Source organism: Pelobates fuscus, chromosome 5 (assembly GCF_036172605.1).
Source record: "Pelobates fuscus isolate aPelFus1 chromosome 5, aPelFus1.pri, whole genome shotgun sequence".
Taxonomy (NCBI): domain Eukaryota; kingdom Metazoa; phylum Chordata; class Amphibia; order Anura; family Pelobatidae; genus Pelobates; species Pelobates fuscus.
This window is the reverse complement of record NC_086321.1, coordinates 98,759,161-98,772,703: the sequence shown is the minus strand read 5'-3', so window position 1 is coordinate 98,772,703 and position 13,543 is coordinate 98,759,161. Positions and strand designations below refer to the sequence as shown.

Sequence of the window (13,543 nt, the reverse complement as noted above, 5' to 3'; positions counted from 1 at the left end):
CTTTCTATACGATACCTTGAGGTTTTACAGGAATACACTCTATCCTGTTATAGGCTGTTTAACATAGGGGCGAAACTAGTATACCTTTATACAGACTAATTATATTTTTATAGCTATACTTGCCCTCTGGCAATTCTATTTTCTTCACTTTGCCATATTATAAGTGGAGGAGGGGGAAGTGTATTCTACATTAGGTAGGGAAAGTGCTCCCGCAAGAGGAGTAGGGAGATTCTATAAACCACATCGATTTAACTGTTCTCTCCCTCTGACATTGTATTGGCTTTTTTCATAAACGGTCAGAAAGCCCTACAGTCTGACACTATTTTAATTTATAAACGGAGTTTATTACTCCTACATTGATACATATAGTGTTTTGACAACTAGCTACTCTACCTCTTGTAGCGGCATTTGTATACAATTTTGTAGATACTTTGTACCTCAAACACATCAAGGCACTTAGTATACTGACATCACAAGCGACAGACTGTCTTAGGGCTAACATTCAAAATAGCCGGTACCTGATAGTTAAAACTCCTCCTTAGCAAGAATCGTGTGGAGTAATACTAACGTGAAGTTCCTATGTAATATTTAGTCAGCGTGGTCAATGAATTTACCATTATTAATCAGTCGTGCTCTCAGTGGCTTATTTCCCACTTAGAGTTGTATTTCCAGTCACACCTAGTAGCATTAAACTGCAGTTGATATCGAACTTCACTGAAGACCAATACTGGAAACTACAATCTACACATTGTTGATTTTATACTATTCACCTTGTTTTTTTTCTCTTTTTTTATTATATATGTGTGTCAGTGTGTTTATCCCTGAATATAAGGGATTTTTAGCTAGTTTTGATTAAAAGTGACGTTTTATTTCAACTCTTTATTTTTTTGACCAAACTTTATTCTGGTTGTACAATAAACGTGTAGCTGCTACCTCCAATTTCTTTTTTTTATCTATTCTATTCATAATAGGGGTTACCCCCCTCCCCCATATGGAGGTAATAGTTAGTCAAGGCTCTTTCTCTCTTTTTTCTCTCTTTGTCTATATTAAAGCATTTATGGCAGTATATGATAATATACTGTAACTAAACCTCCATTATTTTTTTTTTGCCTAAGTTACTTAAAGAAAACAAAAAACAACAAAACTATTGCATTCTGTGTGCTGGATATTTAATGATAATATGATATATTATTTAAAAATAATTATTTTTCTTAAAGGGGCACTCTAGACACCATAACCACTTAATCTAATTGTTCTTTTCCATGGAGACCCCTGGTTTTGCGCCATTATTCAAATAGTTTAAAATGATATAACACTGAATGAGTGTCCCCAGTTGCCCGCAGCCTGCCCCTGCTGGAGGTATGGCTAAGGGGCAGTTACAGTCTACCTTAGCCATTTGAATAGATGAAATTGACATTAATGATGTGGAAGCTTAAATTACAGATTTTCAATGTATCTGAGAAGAGGCTGATCCCTGGGAAGAGCTTTAGTTTATATCAAGCCGTTCCTAAACATGTTGATATTAAATAAATTGGGAGGAGGCAGCAGGAGATTCTATAGAACCTAACCACCAAAACAACCTCTGGTAGTTTGTTTGCATAGAATGTTCATTTAAAGCAGCATAGTCAGGTGTTGCCATCTTCTTTTTTGTTTGTTTGTTTTTTAGGTTCTGTCTTCTGGCACTAGGAGCCAGTATCAGTATTGTATGCTTGTTTACGCACAAGTTCAAATTAGAGATCTACCACTGGGCACTGGGATCCCCCACAGAACTTCTGACACAATGCACAAGAAGACACCTTTTCCTCTTGCTATCTCACTAACAGGTTCCTGGGAAAGAACAAAACGTGACTGCAGAAACTCTGCCTCTGTTGTGTTTTGTCAAGCACATAAATCTCCAAATAGACAAAGCAGTTCTTAAATTGTGTTGTCTTCCGTATTACAATTTAAATGAAATTCTAATTAAGGCCTCAATTTAATAAGCTTTCCAAATGATTCCATTCTCCTCGAAAAACATTAAAAATGATTTATATACAGAATTCACCATTAAAGGAGTCCTATAGTTGTTTTCCTGGCACTATAGGTTTAAAAGGTGCAGACCTAATGCGCAATGGCCAGCACTCGCATTAGCATTTCCCCATAGGAAAGTATTATTAAATGCTTTCCAATGGGAAAAATCTGACGCTTGAGGTACTCATGCAGAGCGTGAGGACATCCAGCGTCAGATACCGGACCAAAGATCAGTTTCGATTCCGGTAGCGCCCCCAGGCTATGAATAATGGTTCAGCATGTGAATTACTAAATATCTAGCATTTAGAAGTTACAAACAGTAGATGCAACCATTATTGCTTTTTCTACTGTTGGGAAAACTTTTGTCAAATTCTTAAGCCTTATTTTTCTCACTTTGGCTTCACTTGACCTTGTGCTCTACGTCAGAACGAGCAATGGTATACCCAGTTTTCATGTCTTTCACAGTACTTTATTGCGTTTAATATAATTACTGTGCCGCAGTACACTTTCTTGCCAATTCAATTTAATGGGCCATAAATTATTATGATTATGATTACAATACAAAGTGACTTTCGAAGCATGTATATGATAGACACAACAATAAATTTTATTTTAATGTTTTGATCAGGGTCCTTCGTTGAGAAGCTAGCCATATTAGTTAATTTTTTAGATGGCATTGATGACTCATTAAAGGGACATTTTTAATTAAAATGTTTATTATCTTTATAGTTAGAGGAACAGTCTAGACACCATAACAACTTAATTATAGTTGTTTGGTGCCAGGAGTTCTCTGGCATTGGCTCACCTTAAGGGGTTAAACTGTTCAAGTCTGTGGTTCCAGCGCTGAATCTCCCTGCCACTATTTTCTTAAAATCGGGAAACCAGAAGGCTCTTTGAGAATCGGGCAGTGGTACCACTGGTTGGCTGAGAGCGCAGCTGACCGCGTGCAGTCAATCAGTGGTGCCACTCAATTATTCAAGAGCCTTTCAGTTTTTGAGAAAGTGGAAAGGCAGAAAGACTTTGGGGGTAAACCATTCGAGAACAGTTTCATCCCTTAAGGTGAGCCAGTGCCAGGGACCTCCTGGCACCATAACCAATTTCAATTAAGTTGTTATGGTACCTGGAGTCTTCCTTTAAGCATAACTTATGCACTGGAGTGTAATGTTTATTCATTTTGGGACCAGTCTTCATTAAATTCTGAGTTTTTTTGTTTATAAGTGTTGGCATTTTGTGTGCTCACCATTCTTGTCTTAACAGTTTTAATCATGAGTACATTTATTCTCATGACATCAAGAATATTGTCTGTGTAGCTCCAAGAATAGATATTATGGTGTGAATTGCTTTTTTTTCTCTTTAGGGTACCTCAATTAGGATTTTTGTTTCCTTTTCCACTTAGTTTTAGTTATTTCTCCTATTTATTTTACACTTAATTTATAATTGAAACATTTGATTTTGTTGATTTGTGTGGTGCTTCCAATTAAATAATTTAAAACAAAAAATAAATGTTATATATATTTCTATATGTATATTATTATTATTAGATATTATGTAATTAATGTAATCTCCTATTGAGAATACATTTCTATTTTGAAGTGATCCTTTCTGTCAACCAGTGTATTCACTTATTAAGAAAGGATGTCACATTGTCATTGTCACCACATTGTGACAATGTCATTTTATTGTAATTGGTTGAGCAGGAAGGTGAGTCCAGTACTTGACTATACGATATCCTGTGGAAGAACAGCTAACAAAATGGTGTCTATTAGCATGTCTTCTTTAATTAGGGTAACAATTAGTAAGACTCCATTTTCTGAATGGGGAGACCTTCAGCTGTCTGCAGTAATTCTAAGCTGAATGAATACATTTAAACCACTTAATATTTAACCATATACATTTAAAGTCTGAAAGTCGACAGTAGGGAAACATGTGATTGCAGGGGATACAAACTAGCTTGTCCCTCACCACAAGGGATTTGGTATTTCTCCTCCGCTTGTTGTCCCTTTCCATCTTGTTAAAGAAGTGGAGAGTACTTCCCCCTTACCCCATCCTCCCGCAATAGATACAGATGTAAAAAGTAAAAAAGAAAAAAGTACAAATTAAAAAACAAGACGAGTGGTCTCCAGTGGGGCCTGGAAATGTCAGAGTATGAGATCCTAGCTTACAAAGTCATGCTAGTCACTGATAAGCAGAATTGTAAGAAATAATATATTTTTAAATAGCATCAACATTCCCCAGCATTGTACAATAGGTAAACAAGACATATATAAAATTCTAAACAAACATATATGACATATGGGAACAGTAGGTGAAGATGGCCGTGCCCAAATGAGCTTGCAATCTAAACTGTTGACTCATTGTATTTTCTTGCTGAGACATCTCCCTCTCTATGGTTATGTTCTACTGCCCACTATGTAAACAGACACTATGTAAAGTCATACAAATAACCTTTTTTTTTTTGGTTGCTCTTTCATTATTTTACTTTAAATATTAATTAAATTGGAAAATAAAATAACATTACAGTAATACTTTGTTTTATAAGTATTTTAATTTTTTTCTCTGCAATACATTGTAACACTTTGGTGGAATATCGTGTACGATTATATTTCTGTGTGGCGTGTGCCCAGGCTACCCTCTGTAAGGGATGCGGTCTGATGGAAGTCTTGTTGTTACCCGCAGGGAGGAAGATGAATATTCGGAGCTGCGCTCAGAGCACAGTCACAGCCAGCTAGAGACCAATGACGACTCTCGCAGTGTGGACCAAGACCAGACTTCTGTTTCCGTACAAGAGAATCAGTCCACTATGGTCACTGCTGATATGGGTAAGTAGAGGCATTACATTTGGAACCTGCAAACTGATTTTGATCTCCGTTTTGTTTTTTTGGAAATCTAGAAAGCAAGAGGAGTGTGAGATTAAGTACAGGTCTTATTTGCTTTGCTTTCATTTATTTTAAGACACTAACATCCTTATCTCCTATTGAATTATACCCTTTTAGTAGACCAAGATTTTTGTAATTGATTCTCATTATCTACATCTACCATTAAAAGCTACTTCTTTATAGAATAATGAAGCTTTAGAGTTACCTGTGCCATTTATATGTGACCACTTATTGTTAAACAGGGTGTGTTTATATATCTTAGCAATGGAAAAGACTTCTCATAACACAAAGCTTTTATGCACATAGATCACTGGGAATATAAAAGGGATAGAGTAAGAAATAGTATAAAAATGTGACTTTATTAATTAAAGTAATTCATAATTATCTTGCTTACACTCCTTATTATCTCCTATAAAGTATGTTAATTCCCCCCCCCCCCTCCCCCCTCAGTTTTCCACTTTTCACTGCGTTCCAGAACACCTAGGTAAAGCTACATACTTCTAAACCAGGGGTTTGCAACCTTCAGCCCTCCAGATGTTTTGCACTACATCTGCCATAATGCTCTTATAGTGATAATGCTGGCAAAGCATCGAGAGATGCAGGCCACAACATCTGGGGTACCAAAGGTTGCCTATCCCTGCTCTAAACTTGATGTGCTGGCGCTAACATTCACACGTAACATAAATGGTACTCAATCATCCTACAAATCAGGGAAGCAATCATCTTCCACTAAACTGGCAAACTCATCTCCATTTATGACCTAATAGCGTGTCCATTGCAAAGTCATAAAAGAAAAGCTGTTTTGGTGGCCCCAAATTTCACATACCAATCTATCTCATTATACTGCCGTATATTTCCCATCTCTTAGATTATTACTAGGATGCACTTTTTTCCTTACATAGAAGCAGCAGTCATAACAATTGGGAAGGTGCTCTTTTCTTCTCACAAGACAGCGATAAAAAGTTCAAAAAGGAGGGGGTGGGGGGAAGAGGGTGAGGAAACATGGGATGTTTTTCTTTGGGCTTGGCGTTGGCAGGTATCCACTCTACATGACCGGAAATCACAAGGAAATATAGCTAAGCATTTATTAGAATTGCCCCATTTTTACCATGAATAATATATATTTATTTTTAACCAACTACAACATACAAACTGCTCATAAATTAATTTCTCACATGAAATATTTTGTTACTATAGTCCCTAATCAATTCTTTCAATGTTTTTCTCTGAACAAAATAGTCATAAAACCAACAAAATCTTATAAAATAAATGCGGTACTTTCTTCTGTATGAAAAGCTGCCAAAGGCACATACTTGATTTATGACAAAACATGCTATGTTACAATTTGTTCAGAGTCAGACCATCAAGAAATATCTCACATTGGAGCCCTAAAACCCACTGGAGACTCTTCATCGTGTATTCTAAACTTTACCAGCTGGCTGTTATGAAGACATCATCGCACAGGTGGCAAAAGTTTCATCCACTTATGATAAATGTTTCACTACAATAATCCCCAACCTAAGTAACATTAACTTCCCAGATCTCCCTTCAGTTTTTGTTCTGTTTCCATTTCTAAAAATGCAAATCTTCTTTCAATTCTCTTTTAGAATGTGCTTTTATCTGCCTACCTCAAGTGGACTTAGTTCCACAACTTAAAGTGTTATCCCAATCATCATAACCAGTGCTGCCTGCTGTAGTGCTTATAATGCCAGGAGTACCCGGTTCCCTGTGTGACTGTGTGTATTTGCCTTTTTGGGTCTGACTGTGTAACCATGTGTATTTGACTGTGTATGTATAATTGTGCATGTATGATTGCATCTCTTTTCATGTATGCATGCCATTGTGTATGTTTGTTGAGGGAGAAAAAAGGTAAGAGAGATAAAGGAAGGTTAAGAGATGCATAAGAGGTACACATGCAGGCGAAAGGGCAATATAAGAGAACATTTAAATTAGGTGGGGTGGGGGGAGAGGAGGGGGTTACATACATATCATCCCCAGGTGCCAAGTGACATAGGTACTTCGCTGTTTTCCTGTAATCAGATCTATAATGAAAAGATAAAACAAGCCTATGTTATTTTTATGAATTTTTTTTTTTTTTTTTTTCTTAAAAAGAAAAAAAGAACCATCTCAATATATCACAGTGGTAACACACAGGCATGATATTTGTTGAGAAATGTAATCCTTGAATTATTCTAAGACTCAAGATAAGCAAAATGAATCGATGATGCCTATTTCCCTTCCCAGCTTATTAGATGAAGGAGATGTATATCGGCATTCTTTTGTAGATATTCTGAAATATTTCATGTTCAATGCCCATTTCAACTGGTATTTGTTCTAAAGAATTAATAATGTTGTTGTTTTTTTTATCAGTTGTCCATCGGTGTACCTTTGGTGTTTAATCTGGCTTGTTACAAATTAAGCCTCCTCATGTACCGTTTTGCTGTAATGTAGTTTGGCAAAAGAATTGACGTTTTTAATCTTCTTTAAAGTTCTAAATTGTTTGTGTGGCCACCCTGCTTCGGGTTCAGGAAGAGTCAGCAGCATGATATCTTTAAAAGATGTGAAGAAGTGACAGTAAAGTTGATGCTATAAAAAGACCCTTGCTTAATACATATTGACCAAAGGAAGGCTGGTCTGAATCTTTCACGGGACAGCAAGAATGCAAAGGGCACAGGAGGCGATCAGATGCCTTTCTTGGCATGTGAGGAATCAGAAGAGGAATGTAGAAACCAGACCTCGAGCTTCAATGAATTACAGTGATACCTCGGTTCACGAACGCTTCTGTTCACGAACAACTCGGTTCACGAACAGAAAAGTTCGTAAAAATATGCTCCGGTTCACGAACTCCGCCTCGGTTCACGAACGCAAGCCGCGGCCATTTTAATGCTAATTTCAGGCTGTCACATGGTCGGGACTTCCTGTAGGAAGACCGTGGAGAGAAGAAGCAAGAATAAGAGACACAGAAAGAAGTACTCTGCAAGCATTATAAGTGATTATACTGTATTTTATCACATACAGTACATACTGTACACAGAAAGAAGTACTCTGCAAGCATTATACAGTACAGTAAGTGATTATACTGTATTTTATCACATACAGTACATACAGTACACAGAAAGAAGTACTGTACTCTGCAAGCATTATAAGTGATTATACTGTATTTTATCCCATACAGTACATACTGTACAGTTCACTGGACACCCAATATGGCTCCCAAGAAGCATAGTGGAAAGAAGAAAGTGCGGAGCAGCAATAAAGGTGACAAGAACAGCAATGCAGGTGACAATGTGCAAAGTGGAAATGCAAGTGACAATGTGCAAAGTGGAAATGCAAGTGACAATGTGCAAAGTGGAAATGCAGTTGACAATGTGCAAAGTGGAAATGCAGTTGACAATGTGCAAAGTGGAAATGCAAGTGACAATGTGCAAAGTGGAAATGCAAGTGACAATGTGCAAAGTGGAAATGCAAGTGACAATGTGCGAAGTGGAAATGCAGGTGACAATGTGCAAAGTGGAAATGCAAGTGACAAGAATGTGCAGCGCAAGCATGGTGGCAAAAAGAAAGTGCACAGCAGTAGTAAAGGTGACAGCAAGGTTGTGAAGAAAATAACCATTGAGCTGAAGAAGGAAATTATAGAAAAGCATGACCGTGGTATTCGTGTGACTGATCTGGCTTCGGAGTACAAGATGGCAAAGTCAACAATTTCGACTATTCTGAAAAACAAAGCCGCCATCAAAGGAGCTGATGTTGCAAAAGGAGTAACAATGTTAACCAAGCAGAGGACACAAGTGCTGGAAGAGGTGGAAAAACTTTTGTTGGTGTGGTTGAATGAGAAACAGCTGGCAGGTGATAGTGTAAGTGAAGCTATGATCTGTGAGAAAGCCAGGAAATTGCACAGTGATTTACAGCAAAGAAGCCCCTCTACAAGTGCAGCAAGTGACGAATTTAAAGCCAGTAGAGGGTGGTTTGAAAAATTCCGCAGGAGAACTGGCATCCACAGTGTGATTAGACATGGTGAGGCTTCCAGTTCTGACAAGGCCGCAGCAGAAGCTTACAAGTTAGAATTTGCAGAATTCATGAAGACAGAAGGATACGTCCCTCAACAAGTGTTCAACTGTGATGAAACAGGGCTCTTCTGGAAAAAAATGCCGAACAGAACCTATATCACACAGGAGGAAAAGGCCCTACCAGGGCACAAGCCCATGAAGGACAGATTGACCCTTTTGCTGTGTGCCAACGCAAGCGCCGATCTGAAAATTAAACCACTACTGGTGTACCATTCTCAGACCCCTCGTGCATTTAGGGAACAAAATGTGAACAAGGCCAGACTGCCCGTCATGTGGAGAGCCAATGCCAAAGCTTGGGTCACAAGGCAATTGTTTATGGAATGGCTGCACGAGGTGTTTGCACCCACCGTCAGAAAATATCTTTCTGATAACCAGCTGCCTGAAAGGTGCCTTCTTCTGATGGACAATGCCCCAGCACACCCTCCAGCCTTGGTGGATGATATGGATGCTGAGTATGACTTCATCAAGGTAAAGTTCCTCCCCCCCAACACAACACCACTTCTGCAGCCCATGGACCAGCAAGTCATCTGCAACTTTAAGAAGCTGTACACAAAGGCGCTCTTCACTAGGTGTTTTAATGTCACTAAAGAGACATCCTTGACTTTGAAAGAATTCTGGAAGAAACATTTCAATGTTGTCCACTGCATTAACCTCATTGACAAAGCCTGGGAAGAGGTCACTTCCCGAACCCTAAATTCAGCCTGGAGGAAACTGTGGCCAGAATGTGTCGCTGAACGTGAACATGACTTAGAAGGGTCTGATGCAGAGGTAGTGGAGGAAATTGTGTCCATGGGCAAGAATATGGGTCTGGACGTTGATGGTGCTGATGTGGAAGAGCTTGTTGAGGAACATAGGGAGGAGCTGACCACGGAAGAACTTTATGAACTCCACAGTGAGCAGCAGAAGGCACTTCTTGAGGAGCATTCCACTGAGGAGGAAGAAGAAAGGGAGGAGGTTAGCAGTGATGCCATAAAATCCATTATGCAAAAATGGAATGAGTGCCATGATTTCTTTGAAAAGCACCACCCCAACATTACTGTCACAAACAGAGTGTTAAATCTCATGAATGATAATGTGGTCTCTCATTTCCGGAGGGTTATGCAGCGCAGAAAGAGACAAGTGACATTGGACAGATTTTTCAGACAAACTGAGCCTGCAGCTAGGAGACAAAGGAGAGAGGAAACCCCTGAAGAAGATCTCCCTGATGTCCTTATGGAGGGGGACTCTCCCCCCAAACAATAACTGCCTCCCACCTTACTGTCCTCTCTTAATAAATAACTACAGTATACTGTACTTTACTAATGTGTATTGTCATTTGTTTCATATTTTTGGGCTTCAAAAACCCCCCAAAAAAAGTCAGCACGGATTAACCGGATTTACATTGAACCCTATGGGAAAATGTGCCTCGGTTCACGACCAATTCGGTTCGCGACCAGAGTCAGTTCACGAATTAAGTTCGTGAACCGAGGTATCACTGTATGTTCTTATTCATTAAGCAGCAAATATGTCAAAGAACATGATGGTGCATTAAAATACTTTGCATTGTACGATCAGTACTGAGTTTTGAGTAACGGAACATATACTGAATTTAGCTTCACACATACTTGGCCTGATCTCTATCAGTCCGAGTTTGAGGTCTACAGTGCCATGCAATTATGTAAGTAGAGTAAGGATGGTGCAAATTGCGGAAACTATTTGGTGGTATGACAAATATTAATATGACTGGTAAGACTTAAAGATAACTTACCTAATAAAATGGAATTACTAGGTGATCTAGGTGGCGGGACAAATGATCCGAATGCAAGGCTAAAGGGGGAGTAGGATGGTATTTATCCCCTCTGTCAACCACAAAGAATGCCTTTACGTGTATGAAAAATTCATTGGTGTTGATTTAAAAAAAAAAAAAATGTTATCGGTTTCTAATTTCCCAGCTACAATAAGAATGGTTATTAGCCATTATCTATCTATATATGTACCTGCTGAAGTTAGGAAGTATACAAAATACAAGGGACAACACCAAAACAAAAATACGGTTTTAAGTCAAAAATACAGTTTTAAGTCTTAGACTACTAAAAATAACCTTGATAAGCAAGTACACCAGACCAGTACACCGTAATGTGTACATCCATCTCAACACTGCACACAACTATAGTTTGAGACACTGTATGATCAGTGGGAAGCATCTGATGACTAGGATGCCGTTGTCTATACTGTGTACGATACAAGGTCGGCTTAACAGCTCCACCTGTCTTCATACATATTATATCAGCAAAGGGAATTATTTTAAAGACATTTATTGTTTTTTCTCTTTTGTGCATGAGCAGTGTCTGGGAAATATATGTGTAGTTTTGCTGCCGCTGAACAGTTAAGCTAATGAGATCTATTGGCATGAATAGTATTTGAACCCATATAATTCACTTAAAAACCATTCAGAATGACAGTGTACATTTTTAATTAAAATTTCCGGAGCAGGAATAAAATAATGCTTTTGATATGGCAATTAGCAATGCTACATATCCTCTTTATGTTTTGGAGACCCAAGGGCAGTCCATCCTTTTTCCTTGTGTCCCTTTCTCTTTTCTACACGGAAAACGTTTATTTAATTTTAAAGGTAATTGGAAATTATACGACTGGCTTAAAACTGTTACCTCTTATAAACAAGATGCTGCCCTAAACAACTGTATTATATGAGGGCAAAAAACACAGTACTTAATAAGTTTTAACCCATTAAGGACGCAGCTTCAGAAGCTTGACATACCCTTAAGGACACAAGCTATTTTTGCATTTTTTTGCTGTTTGTGTTCAACTGCAATTTGCATCTCTCTCATTTATTGCATCAATACATATTATATATCTTTTTTAAAGGACAAAATGGGCTTTAATTTGATGTGACATATACACCCATAAAATCTAATTTTTTATTTAAAAAAAAAAAAAAATTACAAATGGAAAAAAACATAAACAAAACCATTTTTTTTTCTCACAGTTTTGGCAATAATACCATGTGCATAATATGTCCAAGTTGGGAAAAGTAATTGAAAGTAAATTAATGTGTCTTGATTTACAAAGTGCATAGTATGTGTGGGATTTTAGCTTATTTTGAAAGTTACAGGTCACAAAATACAAGGAGTAAAATAAAATTTTAATGTGAAACGATTTTAGAAGTTGGTATGTTTGATTTGTAGGTTTAGTAAACGTCACGGAAAACAAAATTGCTACACAAAAGTATATATTTATGTAAAGTAGATATCACAGGCTATTTATCTAAGGGTATTTTGATACTTTTCTTGGAGCCATTTCACCTCCAATCTCTGCTAAATATTGGAGTAAAATTTAGTTTTTTCTGTTTTTTGACATACACACATATAACAAGTTTTTTTATGTGTATTTTGTAAACCTGCTGTATGCTATTCCTGGTCAAAATCCCATATTGTGTTCAGTTACATCTGCTGAGTATAACATTACCCCCATTGTATGTCTTTGCCAATATTTTGGGAAGCTACAATTACATATAAGAGGAAGACTTTTTCAGTTTCTACAGTTAGAAGATTCAAAGATGGAATTGATGGACCTATGTCTTATTTGGGGGCATTATAGTAGTTTGTTTGTTCAAATGAACACACAAAAGCCTTCCATTCGTGAAAGTAGACACTTCAGGCTCTCATTTGGCATATATTGTGCCTTAACATGTCGTTTGTTTACCGTTATATGTCAAACTTTGTGTTAAAATATTTTTTGAGGGGGCGGGGCCGGACCGCCGAGCTGGCTGGTCGCATGCGAGACCAGCTCCTGCAACATACCATAAGAAACAGCTAATTATCTACGAAATTTGGCTCAAAACCGGCCGGCAGCGGTGGCCCTAGACGGGCAGAAAGCCCTGAGATCCAGGGTGAGGCTGGCCCAACAGGCTACAGTCCCCTGGAAGAGGAATCCTGCCCGACTCTCTTAAGGCCTACTCCGGAGGCGAGCGGGGCGGACGGCCGCTGCCCTGCCGCATACTGTTCGGGGCTTAGAGTCGGACCCGTGGGGATACCGGCCCCGTTCCCCCCCCTATGGACCGGGGGGGTGATCCCGGTCTACACCCTCGACCCAAACCAACAAGCCTGCACCCTGAAGTCTCCTGCCCGTACTGCAGACCGCATGTCGGGCCCAAGATGGCCGCCAAGCACCAAACCCTGCAACCTCGAGATAGACTGGAAGCACAGGCATGGGAAACACATAATACGGCTCACTATACTAACCACGCATGGGAAGAAGGACGAAGCGACAGCTACTCACCTTGAAAGGCACACAGCAAAGCGACAGGCTCGCCGACGCGTCCGCCAACGGATCCCCCGAGAATGATCAAAATCATGGCGTACAGCACAGCTTACACCGACCCCACACACAGATCAAGACGACCCGAGCGACTGTGCAGCAGATGGCGCTACTAAACACCGCCGGAGCCGACTACCGAAACAACGTTAGCAAGCTAGGGGGCGACAAGGGAGAGACCCAGAATGAAAAAGCCCAGCTCTTACCGGCAATAGGCATCGGCTGAAGCACCCAACACACTGCCCCCCACAGGTATTCTCAGCCTGGACTGTTTCATGC

The 13,543-nt window shown here is 39.0% G+C and overlaps 1 protein-coding gene across 3 annotated transcripts in view; it reads left to right on the top strand.

Moving 5' to 3' along the window:
• MCC (MCC regulator of WNT signaling pathway) overlaps window positions 1-13,543 on the top strand; it is a 373,218-nt gene that overhangs the window by 259,767 nt on the left and 99,908 nt on the right. For all 3 annotated transcript variants that reach the window (XM_063454100.1, XM_063454101.1, XM_063454102.1), the window contains one exon: window positions 4,684-4,826. In XM_063454100.1, coding sequence (XP_063310170.1) covers window positions 4,684-4,826 — 143 coding nt within the window. The remainder of the gene's footprint in view (window positions 1-4,683; window positions 4,827-13,543) is intronic.